The sequence below is a fragment of the Alternaria viburni genome (genome assembly GCF_023758015.1).
Source record: "Alternaria viburni strain BMP 2772 chromosome Unknown scaffold_20, whole genome shotgun sequence".
NCBI lineage: Eukaryota > Fungi > Ascomycota > Dothideomycetes > Pleosporales > Pleosporaceae > Alternaria > Alternaria viburni.
Genome location: NW_026055789.1, coordinates 31187 through 50799, shown reverse-complemented (window position 1 = coordinate 50799; position 19613 = coordinate 31187). Strand labels below are relative to the sequence as shown.

Sequence of the window (19613 nt, the reverse complement as noted above, 5' to 3'; positions counted from 1 at the left end):
TCTCGGTGTCATATTCGGGCGGCCCAGACACTACCACGATGAAGACATCGACCAAGATTTCCCCGACGCTGTCAATGACGAAGACATGACCAGCACAGGTCCAAATACTACGAACACAGACGATTGTCACATAGAATCGCTCGTGTATCATGCGCGGCTGGCACAAATTGCTGAAAAGATATCCCGAGAGGTTTATTCGATCAAACCAGTACGTTAGCACACTACACCCTCCAGCTCAACCTACTGACCAATCCGTTCTCAGGTGCCGGATCAGGTCCGACTTGCAGCCTCTCATCGCCTTGGGGCAGAGTTGCGCCAGTGGAAAGCATCGCTACCACCCTTCCTTGGCGCCGTCAACCCTAGCAGTCTCATTCCTACGTTCCGACGGCAGGCCACCGCACTCAAACTGTCCTACTGTCATGCTGTAATTCTGGCCCATCGCCCGTTTCTCCTGAAGAATGCCAGGCGTAGTAACACAGAGATGACTAGTCTTGCCCAAGACAGTCTCACAGAGTGCATTGCAGCAGCAAGATCAGTGTTAGAAGCAGTCGATCGTATGGCGCGGGAAGGTCGACTGTTCCATGCGTTTTGGTGGACTCACTACGTCTGTTTCTGTGCTTTGGTTGTGGTCTATGTTTGGGCAATTCAACAGAGTACCCATAACAGAACTTCAGCTGAGGATCCTCGCGGGATTCTAGATCAAGCCGAGAGCTGTTTGCAACATCTCGCCCAGGCAACAGCGTCGAACTCACCCTCGCGACGATACAGCATCATCCTGCAGGAACTCCGCACAGAAGCAAAGAGAAAAACAGCCATACCACATCGGGAGCCGGTACTAGCATCATCAGCTGCGGTCAATGGCGGAATCCCACCGCCTTTGGATGGAGATGCGATACAAGAACCGGATTTGCAAAACTGGCAGCCACTGTTTGGTAGCCCGATGGACATGGCCACGCCAGGGTTGCAGAACTTCCTCGATGACTGGCAGACGACTGACTGGCTTGACCTCGATGCCTCTGCTTTCGGTCCTTTTCCCGAAGTGGACGATATATCAGCCTGGGTGAATAACGCATCGTAATGGCCTTTTGTGTTCCTGGAGTTCACGGGCACGAGACGGAAAATTCACGTTGACGTATACAATAAACTCAGGGTTAGCACATTGGTCAAGCAGAAGATGTGTATACCTCCAGGTTACACTTTAATATTGAGTTGACCCTTGACTACCTGCGGTCACTGAGCACACGAGAAAGCTCCACGGAACTCGACGCTCAGTCTACATGCGGAATCGATCCTTCCGCCGCTAGCGAACGTTTGCAACTAAAGCTGATGACCTTACTTTACAGAGTGTACCGGAATAATGGTGACTTGTCCCCCATGTTCAAGAGCTCCTCGTCCGTGTACTTCGCCCGAATCTCGTCTTCACTAAGCCTCGCCTTCTTCGCGTTGCCCCACTTGTACGACAACTCCAGGAGAAATGCGACAATGAAGCCGGTCGCGCCGAACGCGAGCGACAGTCCGAAGCCAGTGTAGTACTTGGGCTTCTCGCTCTCCAGGTACATGTAACTGCCGATGACGCCACCGATGTTACCGACGCAGATGTTGAAAGCAACGCCGATAGCACGACGGGACGATGGAGCAAGGTTGTTGGCTGCCCAACTGCTTCCGGCCGGCTGAATGGGGTAGATGCCCATACACGTCAGGATGATAGCAAAGAATGCCGGGCCGATGTTGCCACCCAGATCGCCATCGAATGAGATGACTACGGCGTACCCGATGAAGATGAAGGAGAGAGGGATGGCAACGAACGGCAAACGCCAGTAAAACCTGTCCGAGAGCTTCGCAAAGAAGATGGAGCTCAAAGCACCAGCCACGTATGGTGGAACCGTCATCAGCTGGGCGTTAGTGTTGTTGAAACCCATACTCTTTGTGATGGTAGGCAAGGTGAACTTGGTCCCTACATACAGTTAGCCAGTGTCTTGTCGTGTTGCGAGTTACACATACCATATGAGCATGCCGATATGCAAAGCAGGATGTATGCTTGCATGTACAGGCGCCAGTTGCATAGCACGGCCTTCAAGTCGCTCCACTTGAAGCCCTCCTTTTGCTCCTCTCCAAATCTTCCGCCGTCTTTGATGAATCGTTGGAGTTCGAGGAAGCGGATCTCGTCGGGTTTCAACCATCGTCCGCTCAATGCAGGAGAATCGATCAGGAGGAAGAAGCACGAGACACCGAGGGCGACGGTTACAATCCCCTCCAAGATGAATATCCATCTCCAGCCTTCGTAGCCCCCGACACCATCCATCTTGGCGATGGCGGCAGCAAGCAGACCACTGAACGCCCCAGATAATGCCGACGCACAGTAGAAGTATGAGATCCTCGTCGCAAGGTCCTTTGGCATGTACCAGTAAGAGCAGAGATAGATCGCGCCTGGGAAGAATCCAGCTCTGTATCTCGTCAGCGCAGAAACATTGTGCTATGCCGCAAACTTACTCGAACACTCCGAGAAGAATACGGGTAATCAGTAAACCGACGAAGCCTTTTACCACGCCCATCATGGTCATGATGATACCCCAGCAGACGATGAGTATGCCGAGGTAGTAGGATGGACGCTTGAACTTCTTCAAGAGAATGTTGGATGGGACTTCGAGAAGGATGTACGGCACGAAAAACACCGATAACACGATGTTCCATTGCACACCGTCAAGACCCAGGTCTGTGACCATGCCCTCAATCTTCGCATTGCCGATGTTCGCTCGATCGATGTGGGAGATGAGATAAAGGACTGCAAGCATCGGCACCAAGCGAATGTCGACCTATAAATGATCAGCGGGTCACTCGACGCACAGCATCGGCGGTTTTCTTACCTTGTGGATTACTCTTTTCCTTTTCTCTTCCGTGTAGTTGATGTAAAAGTCTGCATCTTCAGGTGCAAGACCCAACACTTGGAAGTTGTCGATCTTGACGATCTGATGCGGCTTGGGCGAGTCGATGGAGTCTGCCCTTTCATCGATGTATTGGATTTCGTGTTTGTCCATTGATGGAGACATTGCGATGAATGGAAAAGAGGAACGAAGTATACCAGGTTGACGCGAAACCCGGGATGCGATGATTATCAGCAATGTCGGATGCTAGAAGCTTTATACACATGACAATGGTCGCGGCACACCATGTTGATGGCGGTTGGATTGCGGAGAAACATGTGGCACCCCGGTTTTTCGGTTTCCTGGAGAAAGCTAGTTGCGGGGAAAGTAGTTCTTGCACCAAGCCCCATCACGACAATCATCTAATCAGCTCACTCGCGGATGGTTTTCCGAAGCTAACGAGAATCCGGTCAAATCAAAAGCGTTTCCGCCCCTCGGATGTATGCAGGTATGCAAGTCTCCACCTCACCCCAACGTTGTGGTCGAAACCGGGGAACGCAGCTGCACGGGAAGAACCGACAGATAATAATTCGACGATTAGCATCGGTTTTGACCTCTTAAAGCACAGCCTCTCTTTCCTATCTCTTCGAGCAAGCCTTTGTCACAGGCCACAATCACCATGGCACCGGCGCAGATAGCTATACCTGCGCCACTACGGCCGTCAACACCACCATCTACATTCAGACATGCGCGAGACGACCTCCTTCAACCGGACGAATCCTCGATAAAGACAGTCGATGCGCTCGTCCGACATCGCGCGCGTCGTGATCCTCATGTCACCATCGTATCGTATCCGAGCTCTGGGGTTGACTTCGTGGATTATACCATGCAGCAGCTGGACGTCTTCGCGTACAGAGTAGCTCGACACTATCAGACCTTCATCCCTACAAGATCAAGTTCTGCGGAGATGCCAACCACAGTAGCCGTTCTGGGACCAAGTAATATGGACTACATTGTCTCGATGCTCGCGCTTACCAAACTCGGCCATACGGTACTTTTCCTTTCAACCCGTATATCTCAAGCAGCTATCGATTCTCTCATCACCACCACCGGAGCCACCTATCTGCTGGCAGATTCACGATATGCGCAATCTGCGATCGATGCTCAGAAAGCCATACCAGGGTTGCAGATCGGCGAAATTGCCAGGCCTAACACTTACAACTTTCCTGTTGAAGTCCATGCAGACACCCGCCTTGACTACCAACTCGACCATACAGTCGAAGCCTCGAACAACATCTACATTATACACTCCAGTGGTATGTTCTATATGACAGTCTGTTGGTGTTTGAGCTAATATGAGGACAGGCTCTACCGGACTGCCCAAGCCAATATACCAGCCACAGAGAAGTGCAATCGCCAATTATGCCATCAGTATGGATATGAAAGCATTCATTACCCTTCCGCTGTATCACAATCACGGCATTTGCAACTTCTTCCGCGCGATATACAGCGGCAAATCCATCCATATCTACAACGCCGACCTGCCCTTGACCCAATCTTATTTGGCTACGATATTGAGGCAGCATAGATTTGAGATCTTCTATGGTGTACCTTATGCGCTCAAGCTTCTCTCTGAGACGGATGAAGGGATCGAGCTATTGAAGCAACTCAAGATCGTCATGTACGGAGGGAGTGCCTGCCCAGACGCGCTGGGCGACCTATTGGTGAACAGCGGCGTCAATCTTGTCGGCCACTATGGGGCGTAAGTTTCATGTGATCACTTACAGCAAAGCCAAGCTTACGATGAGCAGCACTGAAGTAGGTCAACTCATGACATCCTTCCGACCTGCCGACGACAAGGTATGGAACTACGTTCGAGAGTCGCCGAAACTATCGCCGTATCTTCGATGGGTATCACGCGGACCCAATCTATACGAATGCACCGTTCTGCCGGGCTGGCCAGCGAAGGTCGCCTCGAACCTACCAGATGGCAGTTACGCCACGAAAGACCTGTTCGAACCGCACCCTACAATCGAGAAGGCGTGGAAATACATTGCGCGTCTCGATGATACAATCGTATTGGTGAATGGCGAAAAATTCAATCCAGTCATGATGGAAGGAACGATCCGGTCCCATCGAGCTGTAACTGAGACGGTTGTCTTTGGTTCAGGTCGACCATACCTTGGCGTTCTTGTGGTCCCAGCAATCGAAGGCATGCCGAAGTCGAAAGTCGTGGATGAGATCTGGCCTGTTATTGAAGCTGCAAATCGGACAGCCGAAGCGTACGCCAGGATATCCAGGGACATGGTTCAGATCCTACCCTACGACTGTCAATTTCCGCGTACCGACAAAGGCAGTGTGATAAGGCAACAGTTTTACAAGCAATATGCCAATGAGATTGACAATGCGTACGATACCGCTGCATCAGCTCAAGGAGATCTCAAAACATTGAATGTTCCGGAACTTGAGGACTTCTTACGTACTGTCCTGGCCAAACAATTGACGCAGGCAGGGGAAATCGGACGTACCACAGATTTCTTCTCGCTAGGCCTGGACTCACTGCAATCGATCCAAATCCGGACGGAGATTCTCAAGAACGTCAATATCGGTGACAAGAAGCTCGGCCAGAATGTGGTGTTTGACCACCCTTCTATTGCATCTCTCGCCGCACATCTCGACAGTCTTCGCACCGGGCAAGAGGAACAAGTTGTGTCGGTCACTGCGCAAATGCAAGACCTTATTGCTCAATACAGCAACTTCGAGCCCATTGCTAGACGTCAAGCTGCGCTTACTGGCGCGACCGGTTCGCTTGGTGCTCATGTGCTTGTACAACTACTCCACCGCTCGGATATCGACACAGTTTACTGTCTTGTACGAGCGAAAGACTACAAGACCGCAGCTCGCCGGGTTCGAGAGTCTCTCATACAGCGAAAGTTATACCACACCCTTTCGCTCTCCGGACGCAGGAAAATACAAGCCATACCTTCTGACTTATCCGAGCCCCATCTCGGCTTAGACAATACGACTTATGCGCGTGTTGCTTCAGGTCTTACCAGTGTTATTCACTGCGCATGGAGCGTCAACTTTAACAAGAACCTGATGTCATTTGAGAAGGACTGCATTGCTGGTGTGCGTCACCTGATTGACCTATGCCTGGCTCCATCATCGATCAAGCCTGCATCCTTCGACTTTTGTTCTTCGGTCAGTACCGTCGCACGATGCCCAGATATGCACACGCCTGAGCGATTAGCCGAGCTTGACTGGGCTCAGGGTATGGGATACGCCCAGAGCAAATGTGTTGCCGAACACTTGTGCTTGGCTGCAGCGAAGGAGACCGGTATCAAAGCGCGAGTCCTGCGCGTCGGTCAGATCGTCGCGGACACTGTCCATGGCGTGTGGAACTCAACTGAAGCAATACCTCTCATGATGCAGTCCGCTCTTACTGTCGGTGCACTACCTCGACTGCAAGAATTCCCAAGCTGGACACCAGTCGACGTTATCGCGAAAGCCGTGACGGAGATCTCGCTCAGCGACGCTGGATCCGTAGTGGCAAATGTCACCAACGCAAAGACCTTCTCTTGGACCGACGATCTACTTCCTGCCCTTCGAGAAGCCGGCCTCCAATTTGATGAAGTTGAGCCCAAGGAGTGGGTGCGCAGGCTTCGCGAGTCCAATCAGGATGCGGTAGCGAACCCACCCATCAAGCTTGCTGACTTCTTCGCATCCAAGTACGACAAGGATACTTTCGGTCCTTCACGTACATACGATACAACAGTCGCCCGATCTTTCTCGCCTTCTCTTGACACAGCGCCTGTACTGGATGCTGCATTTGTGAGGACGTTTGTCAGACAATTCCAGAACGCTGCCTGGCAGATACGTACTACTCCAGTCGCGAAGCCGACGAGACGCGTTGTCATTGTAGTTGCCGGGCCTTGTGGTAGCGGCAAAAGCACTGTCGTACGACGCATCGGCGCTCGCTTCAAAGCACCTTGTATCGAGGGCGACGAACTACACACAGAGGAGGCCATTGTATCGATGGCTGCCGGTACTCCCCTCAATGACGTCGCTCGCGCCCCTTGGCTCGCGCGCGTTAGACAGCGAGCGCTCAATACCGTGACCAAGGAAGGCCACGAGCGCGTATTAGTCTCTTGTTCGGCTTTGAAGAAGTCATACCGGGATGAGTTCCGGGTTTTGGTGGATGAAAAGATACGGGTTGTGTTTGTGGACTTGCAAGTCGAGCCGGAAGAGCTTGTGCGTCGAATGAAGGGAAGAGGTGGTCACTACATGAAAGAGAATATGGTGGAGAGCCAAATGGCCATCTGGGAGACGGCTGATGTATCAGAGACGGATGTGATACCTGTAGATGCTGGACAGTGCGTTGAAGAAGTTGTAGAGGAGATCTCCGGGTTAATGGAGGCGCTCGATGTCATGTAAAGCGCACGCCTCGGGGGCTGTATTATCTTCTAATCCATACGCGCAAATATTAGAAATCGAGTGGTCCAAATCCTCAGTTGTTCGCATATTGTGATGCTGTAGACTTCACACCGCACGCGAGCTAATACAAGCGAGCGAGCAATTTCAACGACGAATACATAGTCATTCAGAAATGGAGGGAGTATAACGTGCCGCCTGTGATAATCTCTTTCGTTTATAGACGCAAGCCAAGGCAATGAAAGCCCTCCAAGAGCAGACCCGTGCGAGCTCTACCACTGCGGCACCCTCTACCCCTGAAAGCGACAGTTCGTAGCGGCTCATCCACAGAACGCGCAACCCCAAGGTGGAAAAGTATAACGAAAATATGACCGGGCGCGGCAAAAGTGAGGGGGAGTCCCTACGAAACAGTCGAGACCGTCCTAACTTTGTCCAAGATCCACGGCGTACGGAACCTCAATGTCCTACGATACCGGATGACCGCCGCTCACATCACCATCCAGATTCATTCTTTGGTAGTCCTCAAATCACATCGGGACCAGCGTATGCGGGGTATGGGCAAGCTCCTCAGCCCGGCGACTACGGTGCAGCGCCTTTCCCTACAACACAGCCATATGGACAAGATTCCAGAGCTTTGTTCCTCCCTCAGCCAAGTTCAGGAGGTCAATTCGAAGACCAAATCAGGTCTCGAAAGCCGAATCGACCGGAGAACATGTCGAAGTCGCCAGGTCTGGTGCCGACTACAGTCGAATTACCTCAAGAGTCAAGTATGCGGTAAGTAACAATTTGAGAGCATTTGCTCGGAAGGCATAATGACGACGCCGTAGTCCAATGTCAGGTATATCGACAGAAGAGACGCGAGAGCCTCGAGGCGAGTTCCCTAGTACACCTGGGTCGAATCAGTTTACCACGTTGGAGGAAGAATACGCGACTCTATATCACCAGCGTCATGAAATTGGTATGAGGATGGAGGAGATAAAGAGAAGCTTTACTGCGGAGGAGTACGCTGCTTTGATGGCAAAGCTGGATCCGCAGAAACTTCCGACGCTCAAGCCGTGGTCTGGTACTACTGACGGTTGAGCGAACGGTGTAGAATTTAGTCTGGAGACGCTACAAGGTCATTCCCACAGTAGCTTTTGATGGACTCGGTCCCTCAAAGAATCCACAGTCTATGTCGTACTCAATCCGTATCGATGTGAACGAATGCTGCTCTCGATTTCCAGGTAGGGAGAGCCTGTCTCTGCGCGCGTGTGTCTGAGATAGGTATTCAACTAGCCGTTGAATATAGATAGAATTGATCGTAACACTTCGGATGAGATTGCTGAAGCTCTATTATCGCTACTTCGATTGATGTACTTGAATGGCGTGCCCTGATTACGGCGAGGACCTCGGGATGCAAGCCGTCCCTGAGACCCCTAATCGCTACAAGCGAGATGGTCCAAGCTCAATCCCGCGGCGGCGTGGTGGGTGGAGCTCCGAGCATCAACACGCCGAAGCCAGCCAATTCCCTGCCGACAACCGCTGTCCCCTTCCACGTCGCTGCCATGCTCTCTGGAATTCTCATCTTCAACCAGAAGGGTGAGAACCTCATCTTTCGCGCCTTCCGCAACGACTGCCGCCCGCGACTTGCCGATGTCTTCCGCATTCAGGTCATCTCCAACGCCCAAGTACGCTCGCCCATCCTCACCCTTGGCTCCACCACCTTTAGCCATGTCAAACACGAGAACATATACCTGGTCGCCGTGACCAAGAGCAATGCCAATGCGGCGCTCGTCTTTGAGTTTCTGTACCGCTTGGTGGGATTGGGGAAGGCTTACTTCGGCAAGTTCGACGAGGAGGCCGTGAAGAACAATTTCGTGCTGGTTTATGAGCTGCTGGACGAGATTCTGGATTTTGGATACCCACAGAATACAGAGACAGACACGTTGAAGATGTACATCACAACTGAAGGTGTCAAGTCGGAAAGGGCAATGGTAAGTCACGTCGAGCGCGACCAGAATAACAACAGCTGACAGCCTTACAGGAGGACTCCTCGAAGATCACAATGCAGGCAACTGGTGCCCTTTCCTGGCGGCGGGCCGATATCAAGTACCGCAAGAACGAAGCCTTCGTCGATGTCATCGAGGACGTCAACCTGCTCATGTCCGCGACGGGAACAGTACTGCGAGCCGACGTGAACGGACAGATCATAATGCGCGCATATCTCTCGGGCACACCCGAGTGCAAGTTCGGTCTCAACGACCGACTAACGTTGGGCGAAGATCATCTACAACAACCGTCTGGAAACAAGGCAGGCGCGAAGGCTACAAGGGCAGCAGCGGGAAGTGTGACATTGGAGGACTGTCAATTCCACCAATGCGTAAAGTTGGGCAAGTTCGATGCGGACAGGATAATATCCTTTGTTCCGCCCGACGGCGAGTTCGAGCTGATGCGCTACCGAGCGACCGAGAACGTAAACCTGCCTTTCAAGGTGCACGCCATTGTCAACGAGGTTGGCAAGACCAAGGTCGAATACAGCATCGCTATTCGCGCCAACTATGGCTCCAAGCTTTTTGCGACAAATGTTGTCGTGCGGATACCAACACCACTCAACACGGCGCGCATTACCGAGCGGACATCACAAGGCAAAGCCAAGTACGAGCCGGAGCACAACAACATCGTCTGGAAGATACCGAGGTTTACGGGGCAAAGTGAGTTTGTGCTGAGTGCTGAGGCCAGCCTGACCAGCATGACCAACCAGAAGGCGTGGTCCCGACCACCGCTCAATCTGAGCTTCTCATTGTTGATGTTCACCAGTTCGGGGCTACTTGTACGATACTTGAAGGTGTTCGAGAAGAGCAACTACAGCAGTGTAAAGTGGGTGCGTTACATGACGAGAGCGGGTAATTATGAGATAAGGTATGTTTCTCCTGCTCCACCACTCGATCACATCCATCTCACGTATATTTACCAGGTTTTGAGCATTATTATTCTGTACATTAGCCTGGATTCACACAGGTATTATTGCATTGCAGGCGTCATTGAGCCACTAAAGATATCCTTGAGCACAATGAAAGTACAACATCAGCTTTTTGAGTATTGTTCCATCCGTGACCAGAAGCTCAGGCTGGCCGTTCGGATTCTGTTCTTCTTTCTGTCTTCTAGTATAGTTAAACGGATCAGCCACAGTTTTCTGGGCTCATACGATCTATCTCTGTCGTCCCGGTTGCTGGGAAATGGTGTCAAGCCCGTTATGGTGGTATCCACCCCTCGAAACCCCAACGGCACACGCGTGAACAGCGATCAGCAGCCTGCACGTCGAATATTGCCCTCGAAATGGCGTAGCTTTTGACTGTATCTTCACCTTGATTTGCGAGAAGTGGATATGCGCGATAAATATGAGTTGGTATTGATTGATTTCCTTTGCACCAGGCTCAAGAGGAGGACGTGGTCATGCAGCTTACAAGGGTGGTTGTTGTATCACCACACTAGTTAGCTCAACCCCTCATGCTGTGCCGCAGCCACAATCTGGACAGCGACTGGTTAACAGCCAGCAAATAGGAAGCGTTGTTGTTGCAGAATCAATTACGGGACGTCACTGCTTCTGCTACAGATCTCTCTTACTTCTCTTATCGTCCCTGACTTGCGAACAACAGCTGCTCCATCATGGAGGGCGTTGCTGCGTTCTCTCTGATATGCAACGTTATACAGATTGTCGAGCTTTCTCGAAAAATCATCACGACAGCAAAAGAGATCCAGTCTTCTCGCAGCGGTGCGATAGATGATCACGAAGAGTTGCAAGTCGCGGCTACATACCTACAGCGTACTGTTGATGATCTGCGGCACAAATCGACAGACGACGTTCTGCAACAGCTGGCAAGTCGCAGCCAGGCAGCCATCAGCAGACACATGGCTCTTTTAGAGTCGCTCCGTGGAAAAGGGCAGATTGGCTCATTGCAAGCCACGTTCATGGCTATGAAAGCACGATGGAAACAGCGCCAACTAGAGGAGTCGCAAGCACATGTTGATCGCCTTTCCAAGCACCTCACGACTCACATTATCTTGACTTGCATTCCAAGTTTGAAACGAGACATGGGTCATCTCGGTGCAGACATTGCGAATCATCATCAGAGGATGGACGAAGATATCGGAGTATTGAAGAGGCAACTAGCAAGAGTAGGCACGACGTTGGGTGAGACATCAAGGACTGGAGATACGACACAAGATTTAGTGCGCCAATTGCATCAATGGATCACCGAGAAAGAAGAGATACAAATCCAGAGACAGTGTCTGCATGCGCTTTACTTTCCACAGCTGCGTAGCCGGGAGGAAGAAGTCAAACCCGCGCACAAAAAGACTTTTGGGTGGATCTTTGATGATCCTAGCGATGACGCGGAAGCGATTCAGAAGTCGAAATTCAGGCGATGGCTCCATTCGGATGATTCTACCGAGAACCTGTTTTGGATCTCAGGTAAACCAGGAGCCGGCAAAAGCACGCTGATGAAGTTCATTGCTCATCACCCATCCTTGAAAGCAGAATGTCGGCGCTGGGCAGGTTCCAAGTCCCTCATCATCGTCGACTATTACTTCTGGAGACATGGGTCTCCTATGCAAAGATCTCTTAGAGGCCTCTTGCAGTCGCTGCTTTATCAGGTCTTGAGACAACAGCCACAACTCGTTACTGAAGTCTTTCCGGACACAGAATGGATAACCGGCGGCCCTCAATTCCAGTTCCCATACGATAGCCTCCTCAGTGCTCTCAACCGCCTCGTTACCATCGCACCTAGACACGATCTCCGATTTCTCTTCCTGGTCGACGGTCTTGACGAGTTCGACGATAGGCCAAGTATAGATAGTGCTGGTTTACCTGATGTGAGAAGCCTGATAAGTCTTCTTCGTATCATCAACTCCAGCGCATCTGCAAAGATGTGCGTGGCCAGCCGTCCGCTTAATGAATTCGATTCTGCGTTTGGACGACAACAAGATCAGTGCTTTCAGATCCATGATTTGACCAGGCAAGATATTGCAAATTTTGTGGACAGCACTCTGAAGAAAGACGTAAGCTTCTTAGTACTAGCGGAAAAGGATACTGCTTATGAAACTCTGGTTGCCGAGATAATTCGCGCGGCTGAAGGAGTCTTTCTATGGGTCTTCTTGGCATGCAACTCGCTACTAGATGGGCTCACGAACGAAGATCGGATACTGGATTTACGCCGGAGGCTTCAGCGTCTTCCACGTGAACTTGGTGATATGTATACGTACATATTATCCACCATCGAGCCGGAGTATCGCAGAAATAGCGCTCGATCGTTGATAAGCAGCAGTTTCGACTCGGTCTTTCTATGGCATGTTTATCTCGACGATGAAGAGCGTACAAACGCCCAAAATCCCCCGGATATGAAGACCGAAGCTGGTATTCAAGAGCTCTTTTCCATTTCCAAAAGACTGCGTAAGAGATTCGCAGCCAGGACTAGGTGCTTATTGGAAGTTCGTGAATACTGTCAAGAGACGGCACTTCCAAAATATGCTCCTTTCGAGAAAGAACTGGTGTCGCTATGCGATTGTACAGTGGTACCTACCCACCGAACAGTCGCAGAGTTCATTCGCGAACCGAGGGTGCTGGAGCGTTTGACTAAGGAGGCTGCCCCGTTCGATTCTGAGATCTACCTTTCCGCAGTATTTTCCGAACTTACCTTCACTATGCCATTGTTATCGACACTTCGTGAGCTTCATGCTCATAGTGAAGATCAGTCACGGGTAAATAGCCAATCATATGAACGTGAAAAGATGCGGTGGCTAAGTGTTTGGAATTACGTGGAAATGCTTCCGGAAGCAAAATTAGGCCCGTTTTTGGAGAAGATGGACAAGCTCTTGCGAGGAGGCTCTCCGCATCATGTCTCAAGGCTACACGAGATAATTAAGCTTGCACCTAGTCACCCTTGTCAAGACGATTTTCCGCCTACTTCCTGGAACTGCACAATCTTCGAGGTGGCTGTTGCGAATCGGGCGCCACGAGCTATTAGTCACTTACTCAGCCAGGATCCAACTCTGGCCTTTGGTCTAGCGCCACAGCTGCCGCCCCTCTTGATAGTCCTCCATGGCCCTTGCGACAACCCTGATGCCCAAGCTGTCGCCAGAGTTCTATTAGAACGCGGTGCGAACCCGAACTTACGTTACGGCGGAACGACGCCGTGGAAGTCGTATTTGAGTCATTTCATTGCCGAATTGACTCTTGAAAAAGATGTTGGACTAGGGAAGTTAACGATGACTCTAATCAAGCACGGTGCCGACATTGAGGGGACGTGTGAATGGAACGGTTTCTCGTACATCTCTTTTGGCAAGTTCTACACCTCTCGAGAGAGGCTGAAATCTATGTGTGTGCGGGAGGTCACACCCATATCGTTTATACTGTCCGTGGGCTCGATAATTCGTTACATAATGGACGAGTACGGCAGTCCCGAAGATAGAGAAGCGTGGTTGTCATCATATCAGCCTTCTGCCCTCTCTACAGACGAGGAAGCTCTGAATATCATAAGACTCCGCGGGCAGGAAGTCGGAGTCGAACTGGCGAAGGAAGGCTGACACGGCTCGATAACAATAAAGACAGTGCGTTCAGACGCTCGTATGGAGCTCAGTTCATTTTCACGTCTGTGACTTGGGGCTGAACAGGACTGCTGTTAGTCATCGCTATGAGCATCCAAGCTCAGATCGTAGCATATCCCATCGTGCCAACTCTCCTTCACTTCCTCCCGCCCCCGATTGCTGTCACTTTGCAGTCAATACATCATGAATCATATGTATGGTATGTGTTGCTCATCGAAGCAGTCAGCCGGCGCGATGCTGAAGACTGTGGTGACTCTTCCCGTTCTATAAAACGTTCGCAGTCAGCTGTACGATTGACTTACTTCACCAAACCTACCGCATTCTTCATCGCCAACGAGCTACTCACGACTTCCGAAATCCATACCGCACCCAAGAAATCAGGTGTACTCAACTGAGAAGCATCGTGAATTCAGCATTTACGGTATCTTCCAATTCAATTATCACGTACAAACGTTCCAGTAAATTTGTCCATATCCGATTCCTTCGACAGGTGAGTAGCGAAATGAACAACTGCACTAAACAAGACTAAATGACATGCAAGCTCAACTCGAACACTTCATCTACAGTATGGCGCCGAATAATGAAGTACTGAATCACCTGAAAACACTTATTCAGGGCATCTGTAACGATAAGAGTGGCATGGATAGAGACATAGCAGGCTACCAGGCTGCGAAGCATGCTATGGAATCCCTAGGAGATGTCAGCGATGAGGTTAAAGAAGGGCTCAAAGGGGCCAAAATCAATGCCGGATCTGGAAAGCCGACGCCACATAATATGCTCATTGTCGACAGGGATGGCGAGAAGTGGATGGTTCATCTTATGCACCTGATGTGGATGCTTAGGTACACAGCACTTGGGGAAGAAATGAAGACTACAGACGACGCGGAATCTAAAGTCAAAGAAATGATAAAGAAGTGGGTTGAGGAAAAGCGTACCTGGCTTGATGAGCATGAGAAATGCTGGGAGGCGGCTGGCAAGTGGATCGCGGAGGAGAAACGAGGCGGGAAAGCATTGATGATGTTGCCACGACCCGACTCAAGCAGTGCCTAGTCATCGCAGAGGCCTTGCAGGGCTTTCATGACAGAGGGTACCTCAGAGTGCGATGGTGCTACACAATCCTTAGCAAGTGTACGATAAGACCTTTTGTATCTACTACCACAATCCTTATGAACACTCCTTGAATGATACCGTTATCAAGCTATCTCGCAATGTGTATGGTAATTGACTTACTTTGCACGCAAGGCAGCCAGCTGAGTGTAATACGCGAGCCGACGAGTCTATAGGAATACCAAAATGAGCAATGAGGCACTTCGACACCTTGAACGGTCAGTGACTGGTCCGTGGTCTTGTACGTGTCCACCCTTAACGGCGTTCCTTTGAGTCCTACAATGAGACTTGTTCTCATTCGCCCTCTGTAAATTGACTCACCCGCCAACAACTGTTATTGCGAGACATTGTTGGATGGTCTGTGGTCTGTGGTCCGTGGCACTGAATGCTCAGTGTTCTTGACAGCTCTCGCGGTATGCCAGGATAACTTGAAGCCGCGTCGATCTGTCAATACGAACGCGGCCAACAAGCGTCCGAGTGTTGGTGTAGCATCACCAACAGGTTCGTTTGAATGACCCACACGCCGGGGGCAAGTCGATATTCGCTCTGCGTAGAAAGTAAAAGTCATTGAACATGCACCTCCCAAGGCGTGGTAATTCAATTTAACGTTTCATTTGCATGTCTTTATCGAACTTTGGACTAGTATAGGACGCCCTTCGTACTCCTAACCTCACCCTCCCACTGCTTCACTACGGTTGTCGCATGCCTGATAGCGACCGCAAGCGCCTTAAAGGCACTCTCTGCCCTGTGATGATCGTTGTCACCGCGTATGCAGTCAACGTGAAGGGTGGTGCCCGACGCCTGCGCAAAGCTTTGGAGGCAGTGCGGGATCATCTCGCAGCTCAGATCGCCAATCTTCTCCCGCTTAAGACCCAGCTCGATGATGCTGTATGGCCTGTTCGATAGGTCGATGACAGCGCGTGACAGTGCCTCGTCGAGCGGTGCGTATGCGTGTCCGAAGCGTGCCAGACCCGTGCTTCCCTGCAGCGCATTCTTAAAGGCGGTGCCTAGCGCCAAGAATGTGTCTTCGCTCGTGTGGTGGTCGTCAATGTGCAGGTCGCCCTTGCACCGTATGCGCAGACTCCAGCCGGCGTGCTTGGCCATAGCGTGGATCATGTGGTCGAGGAAGCCGATGCCGGTGTCGACAGATATCTCCTGGGACGTCGACTTCTGGGTAGCGTGGTCCTTGTCTACTTTCTCGCCATCGCCATTGAGACTCTTCTTGTCGTAGGCCGCCCAGAAGTCGCTGTGCTCGTAGGGTGAGAGGTCGCCGCCATCGATGTTTATCGAGACCTGAATCTTCGTCTCGTTCGTATCGCGGTTGAGGCAGCAGGCGCGCGGCATGGTGGCGGTCGTGTGCGTGATATTGATATCGGCTGGCTTCGGGGGTGTTGGGAGCTTGTAGAGCGGTCAATGATGGATGGCAAAGTCGAGGGACAAAAAGTTGAAGCGGATGCAGAGGGGCTTCCCCACGCCCCACGTCATGGCGCCAAGCAATATAGGGCTGGAAAAGTCTGGCCAACCAACGAATCGCCGAACCAAAGTCCGCCCCAAAATTTTGATATCGCAAAGTCACGTCTCGAACACAGGATCGTCTTTCAGACGCAGCCATATAAACGCGTTATCTCTCAACCGACACCGGCTAGTCATTAAGAGCAAGGAATAAGATCAAAATGCCAGGCGCAACAGAAGAACCCACGCAGGTCCCAATCTTGGATCCTACCTCCGAGAACAACGAGGAGATTGATCCGGCGATCGATCGCGACAGGATCAGGGTCGTACGTACGATCTGAACGATATAGAAAAACGCGTATCTAATTTATCCTAGCTGTCCGGTGCGACGGAGACGGCAGCATCTTTCCAGTTTGATGGCGAGGACCACACGCTAGGCAACGCGCTGAGATACATCATCCACAAGAAGTAAGCCAACCCTCTCAGCGCATATATGAATAAGCAGCTAATGGCTCCATAGCCCCGATGTCGAATTCTGTGGTTACTCCATTCCGCATCCTTCAGAAGCCAAGATGAACTTGCGCATCCAGACATACGGTAGGTCATACATGCGAAGCTACATTGATCTTGCAACTAACACTTCCCTAGATGGTGTCAGCGTATACACCGTGCTGGAGAAGGGCCTCGAAGATCTCATGGCCATGTGCGATGTCGTCGAGCAGAAGTTCACAATTGCACGAGATGACTTTGTAAACAAGATGGAAGAGTAGGGCTGCAACGCGCCTATAGTTACGAAAGTATTGCATTGCTGGCGTTTAAGGATAGCATGGTCAACTGGCGAAAGGAAAGGAAAATGGTATTGTCTTCAGCTATATACACCGAATTTTGTTCTTGGTTGTCCCCGGACTTTGGTAGTAATGGACAAATCAGTTGCGACCCTATACACGCGTGTTAGCATATGATTTCGCGAGAGTATTGACGCAAAGAGTAAGCGTACCTCCAAGAAGCCGTTGATGAAGTTGCTTGGTAGCCGGGCCTTGGGATCCTCTTCCGCGCGGAAGTATTTGAGAACGTGTGACAATTGTTTCCAGAAGTTGAGTGTTTCCTGTACGATTATCAGTACCTTCCCTACTATCAAATTGTGTTGGTCCGTGGTGTACCTGGAACTCCTGATGACTGTTGAACAGCAGCACATCTACTGTTTTGAGTTGATTCACGTATCGATGCCGCTCGAATTCCTGCCGCATTTTCGTCCGAAGCGTGGATACGGGCATGTTCAACGAGTACATAGTCTGGATTTCGGGAGCCTGTAAGGTCATTGTCAGTCCAGGTTCCATGTCCTGCTGCCCGCTTCTCCGCATCCCACGCTTTCCCTCCCTCGTTCCAGCTCTTTCCGTACACAACCTGTATCCAATCTCCAAATTCCCCCCAAAGGACTTGTAGATTCCGGGAGTCAACGTACCGACCGGAGCCAGTCCCGGTAGCTGTGAATGACCCTCTTCTTCGCATCAGTCCAGTTGACCGCTGTGCCCGCATTAGCCTTTCCATTCCTCCAATGTTCCGTGAGCGTGTTCGACTAACAGGAGCGCGTGCGCTGAGCGAGGTAGGTGGGGTTGATGACCATGTTGGCGGTGTTGGGGAGCTTCCAGTCGTCTCGAAGCCGGAGCTGGAGTGACGATGCGGCTCGCGGGAGTGGAATGCCAAGACCTGACGTTAGCGCGGATTTTACTCCCGGCGCAGTCGCGAAGTTATCGATGGCTTCTCTCTCGAAACCACGAATAACCTCAACGTCTTTACAGCATACTCCAAGCTCGAACGCATCTGTCGTCATAATTGACATTCTACCTCGCGCCAAATTCGCAGATTTCAGCCTGCCACAACCAGCCCAGCCATGCCTCCAGTCCGCACCGCACGCGCTTCGCGCAAGGCCCCGCCGGAGGGCTTCGATGACATCGAGGACACCCTCCTGGAATTCCAGAACAAGATGAAGGACGCCGAGAACGCATCGCACGAGGGCAAGAAGAAGTACGAAATGACGTGGCCCATCTTCCAGATCACCCACCAACGCTCGCGCTACATCTACGACCTATACTACGAGAAGGAGGCCATCAGCAAGCAGCTCTACGACTATTTGCTTAAGAACGGCTATGCAGATGCCATGTTGATCGCCAAGTGGAAGAAGCAAGGCTACGAGAAGGCAAGTCCATTCTACACAGGCACCTCTTAGCTCGAATCAAACTAACTTGCAGTAGCTATGCTGCACGCGCTGCATCCAGACCAAGGAGACAAACTTCCGCTCGACCTGCATTTGCCGTGTCCCCAGGGATCAGCTCAAGGAGAACCAGGAGATTCAATGCGTGAACTGCGGCTGCAGAGGGTGCGCCTCCAGCGACTGAGCAGTATAACGAGGAGAAACTGCGAGGACAGACCCATACCCTGATTAATAGCGATAGACGCTGTCTACACTCTACAAATACTGCCAGGGAGGATACAAAGAAGCGCAATCAAGCGCGCACGACAGAACCAGGCGCAGTCAGCAGGTAGACTGCTGCAAGATACTGAAGTTGGCTGCTCATACCGAATGGGCCGCCAAGATGAGTTTGAGAACACGGTCACAACAAAAGCATAGGGTGTGTCTATTGACCAGAACATAATAATTCAAATGTTAACTTGTATACAGAGAAAAGTGAGTGAATGATGGTGTCCCCAACCTGGACGCCTGCAACCTGTGGGTATACTTGAACCATTACGCAAGTCGTCCAGTCGTAAGGGAAGACCCAGTCTATGTTTGATATCCGCCTGCCCGCAACCCATTAACCAAAACGCCTCTCCAGCAACTCAGAAGGCCGAGCTTGCGTCGCTCATCCGCTTGTAATTGGAATTGGTACTACGTTGTGACGATCTCCGGCTCATATCCCGACCAAATCGCGATTCCGGTAGGGAATCCAGAATGCCTTGCCGCCGAACCCAAGCTGTGGGTGGTGGAGAGGGCCATAGTTCTGATATCTCGGATCCCAAACTCCTCCTGGCCAATTCGCTGTGTGTTAGTCGGAATGGGCTAGCCCCATCAATGGGCGAGTCTCGACCGGAGCGACCCTTCTCCGATATGCTGCGCGCGGGTGTCTTTGGTGTCGCGCCATCATCCTCTTGGTCTTGATTCACCATTCGAATGTACTCTCT

The 19613-nt window shown here is 51.3% G+C and overlaps 7 protein-coding genes across 7 annotated transcripts; 4 read left to right on the top strand and 3 right to left on the bottom strand.

The window, feature by feature from the left end:
* Positions 1-1337: 1337 nt before the first annotated feature.
* J4E79_008368 (uncharacterized protein) lies at positions 1338-3047 on the bottom strand (the record flags this gene model as incomplete). The annotated part of the gene is made up of 4 exons (XM_049357225.1): positions 1338-1954; positions 2002-2444; positions 2491-2813; positions 2865-3047. The coding sequence occupies 4 exons, from the start codon at positions 3045-3047 to the stop codon at positions 1338-1340; spliced, it is 1566 nt and encodes a 521-aa protein (XP_049208123.1).
* Positions 3048-3540: 493 nt separating this feature from the next.
* J4E79_008367 (putative NRPS-like protein biosynthetic cluster) lies at positions 3541-7295 on the top strand (the record flags this gene model as incomplete). Its single annotated transcript, XM_049357224.1, has 3 exons — positions 3541-4177; positions 4227-4623; positions 4673-7295. 3 exons carry the CDS (start codon positions 3541-3543, stop codon positions 7293-7295), a joined length of 3657 nt encoding a protein of 1218 aa, XP_049208122.1.
* Positions 7296-8836: 1541 nt separating this feature from the next.
* On the top strand, positions 8837-14924 carry J4E79_008366 (uncharacterized protein; the record flags this gene model as incomplete). Its single annotated transcript, XM_049357223.1, has 5 exons — positions 8837-9265; positions 9316-10190; positions 10928-11742; positions 11974-12117; positions 14416-14924. 5 exons carry the CDS (start codon positions 8837-8839, stop codon positions 14922-14924), a joined length of 2772 nt encoding a protein of 923 aa, XP_049208121.1.
* Positions 14925-15620: 696 nt separating this feature from the next.
* On the bottom strand, positions 15621-16325 carry PTH3 (Imidazoleglycerol-phosphate dehydratase; the record flags this gene model as incomplete). Its single annotated transcript, XM_049357222.1, has 1 exon — positions 15621-16325. The coding sequence occupies one exon, from the start codon at positions 16323-16325 to the stop codon at positions 15621-15623; it is 705 nt and encodes a 234-aa protein (XP_049208120.1).
* Positions 16326-16654: 329 nt separating this feature from the next.
* RPC19 (RNA polymerase subunit AC19) lies at positions 16655-17203 on the top strand (the record flags this gene model as incomplete). The annotated part of the gene is made up of 4 exons (XM_049357221.1): positions 16655-16759; positions 16810-16901; positions 16954-17030; positions 17082-17203. The coding sequence occupies 4 exons, from the start codon at positions 16655-16657 to the stop codon at positions 17201-17203; spliced, it is 396 nt and encodes a 131-aa protein (XP_049208119.1).
* A 156-nt stretch (positions 17204-17359) lies between these two features.
* J4E79_008363 (uncharacterized protein) lies at positions 17360-18057 on the bottom strand (the record flags this gene model as incomplete). The annotated part of the gene is made up of 5 exons (XM_049357220.1): positions 17360-17371; positions 17431-17538; positions 17594-17740; positions 17896-17957; positions 18015-18057. The coding sequence occupies 5 exons, from the start codon at positions 18055-18057 to the stop codon at positions 17360-17362; spliced, it is 372 nt and encodes a 123-aa protein (XP_049208118.1).
* A 267-nt stretch (positions 18058-18324) lies between these two features.
* CWF14 (G10 protein) lies at positions 18325-18829 on the top strand (the record flags this gene model as incomplete). The annotated part of the gene is made up of 2 exons (XM_049357219.1): positions 18325-18630; positions 18686-18829. 2 exons carry the CDS (start codon positions 18325-18327, stop codon positions 18827-18829), a joined length of 450 nt encoding a protein of 149 aa, XP_049208117.1.
* Between the last annotated feature and the right edge of the window lie 784 nt (positions 18830-19613).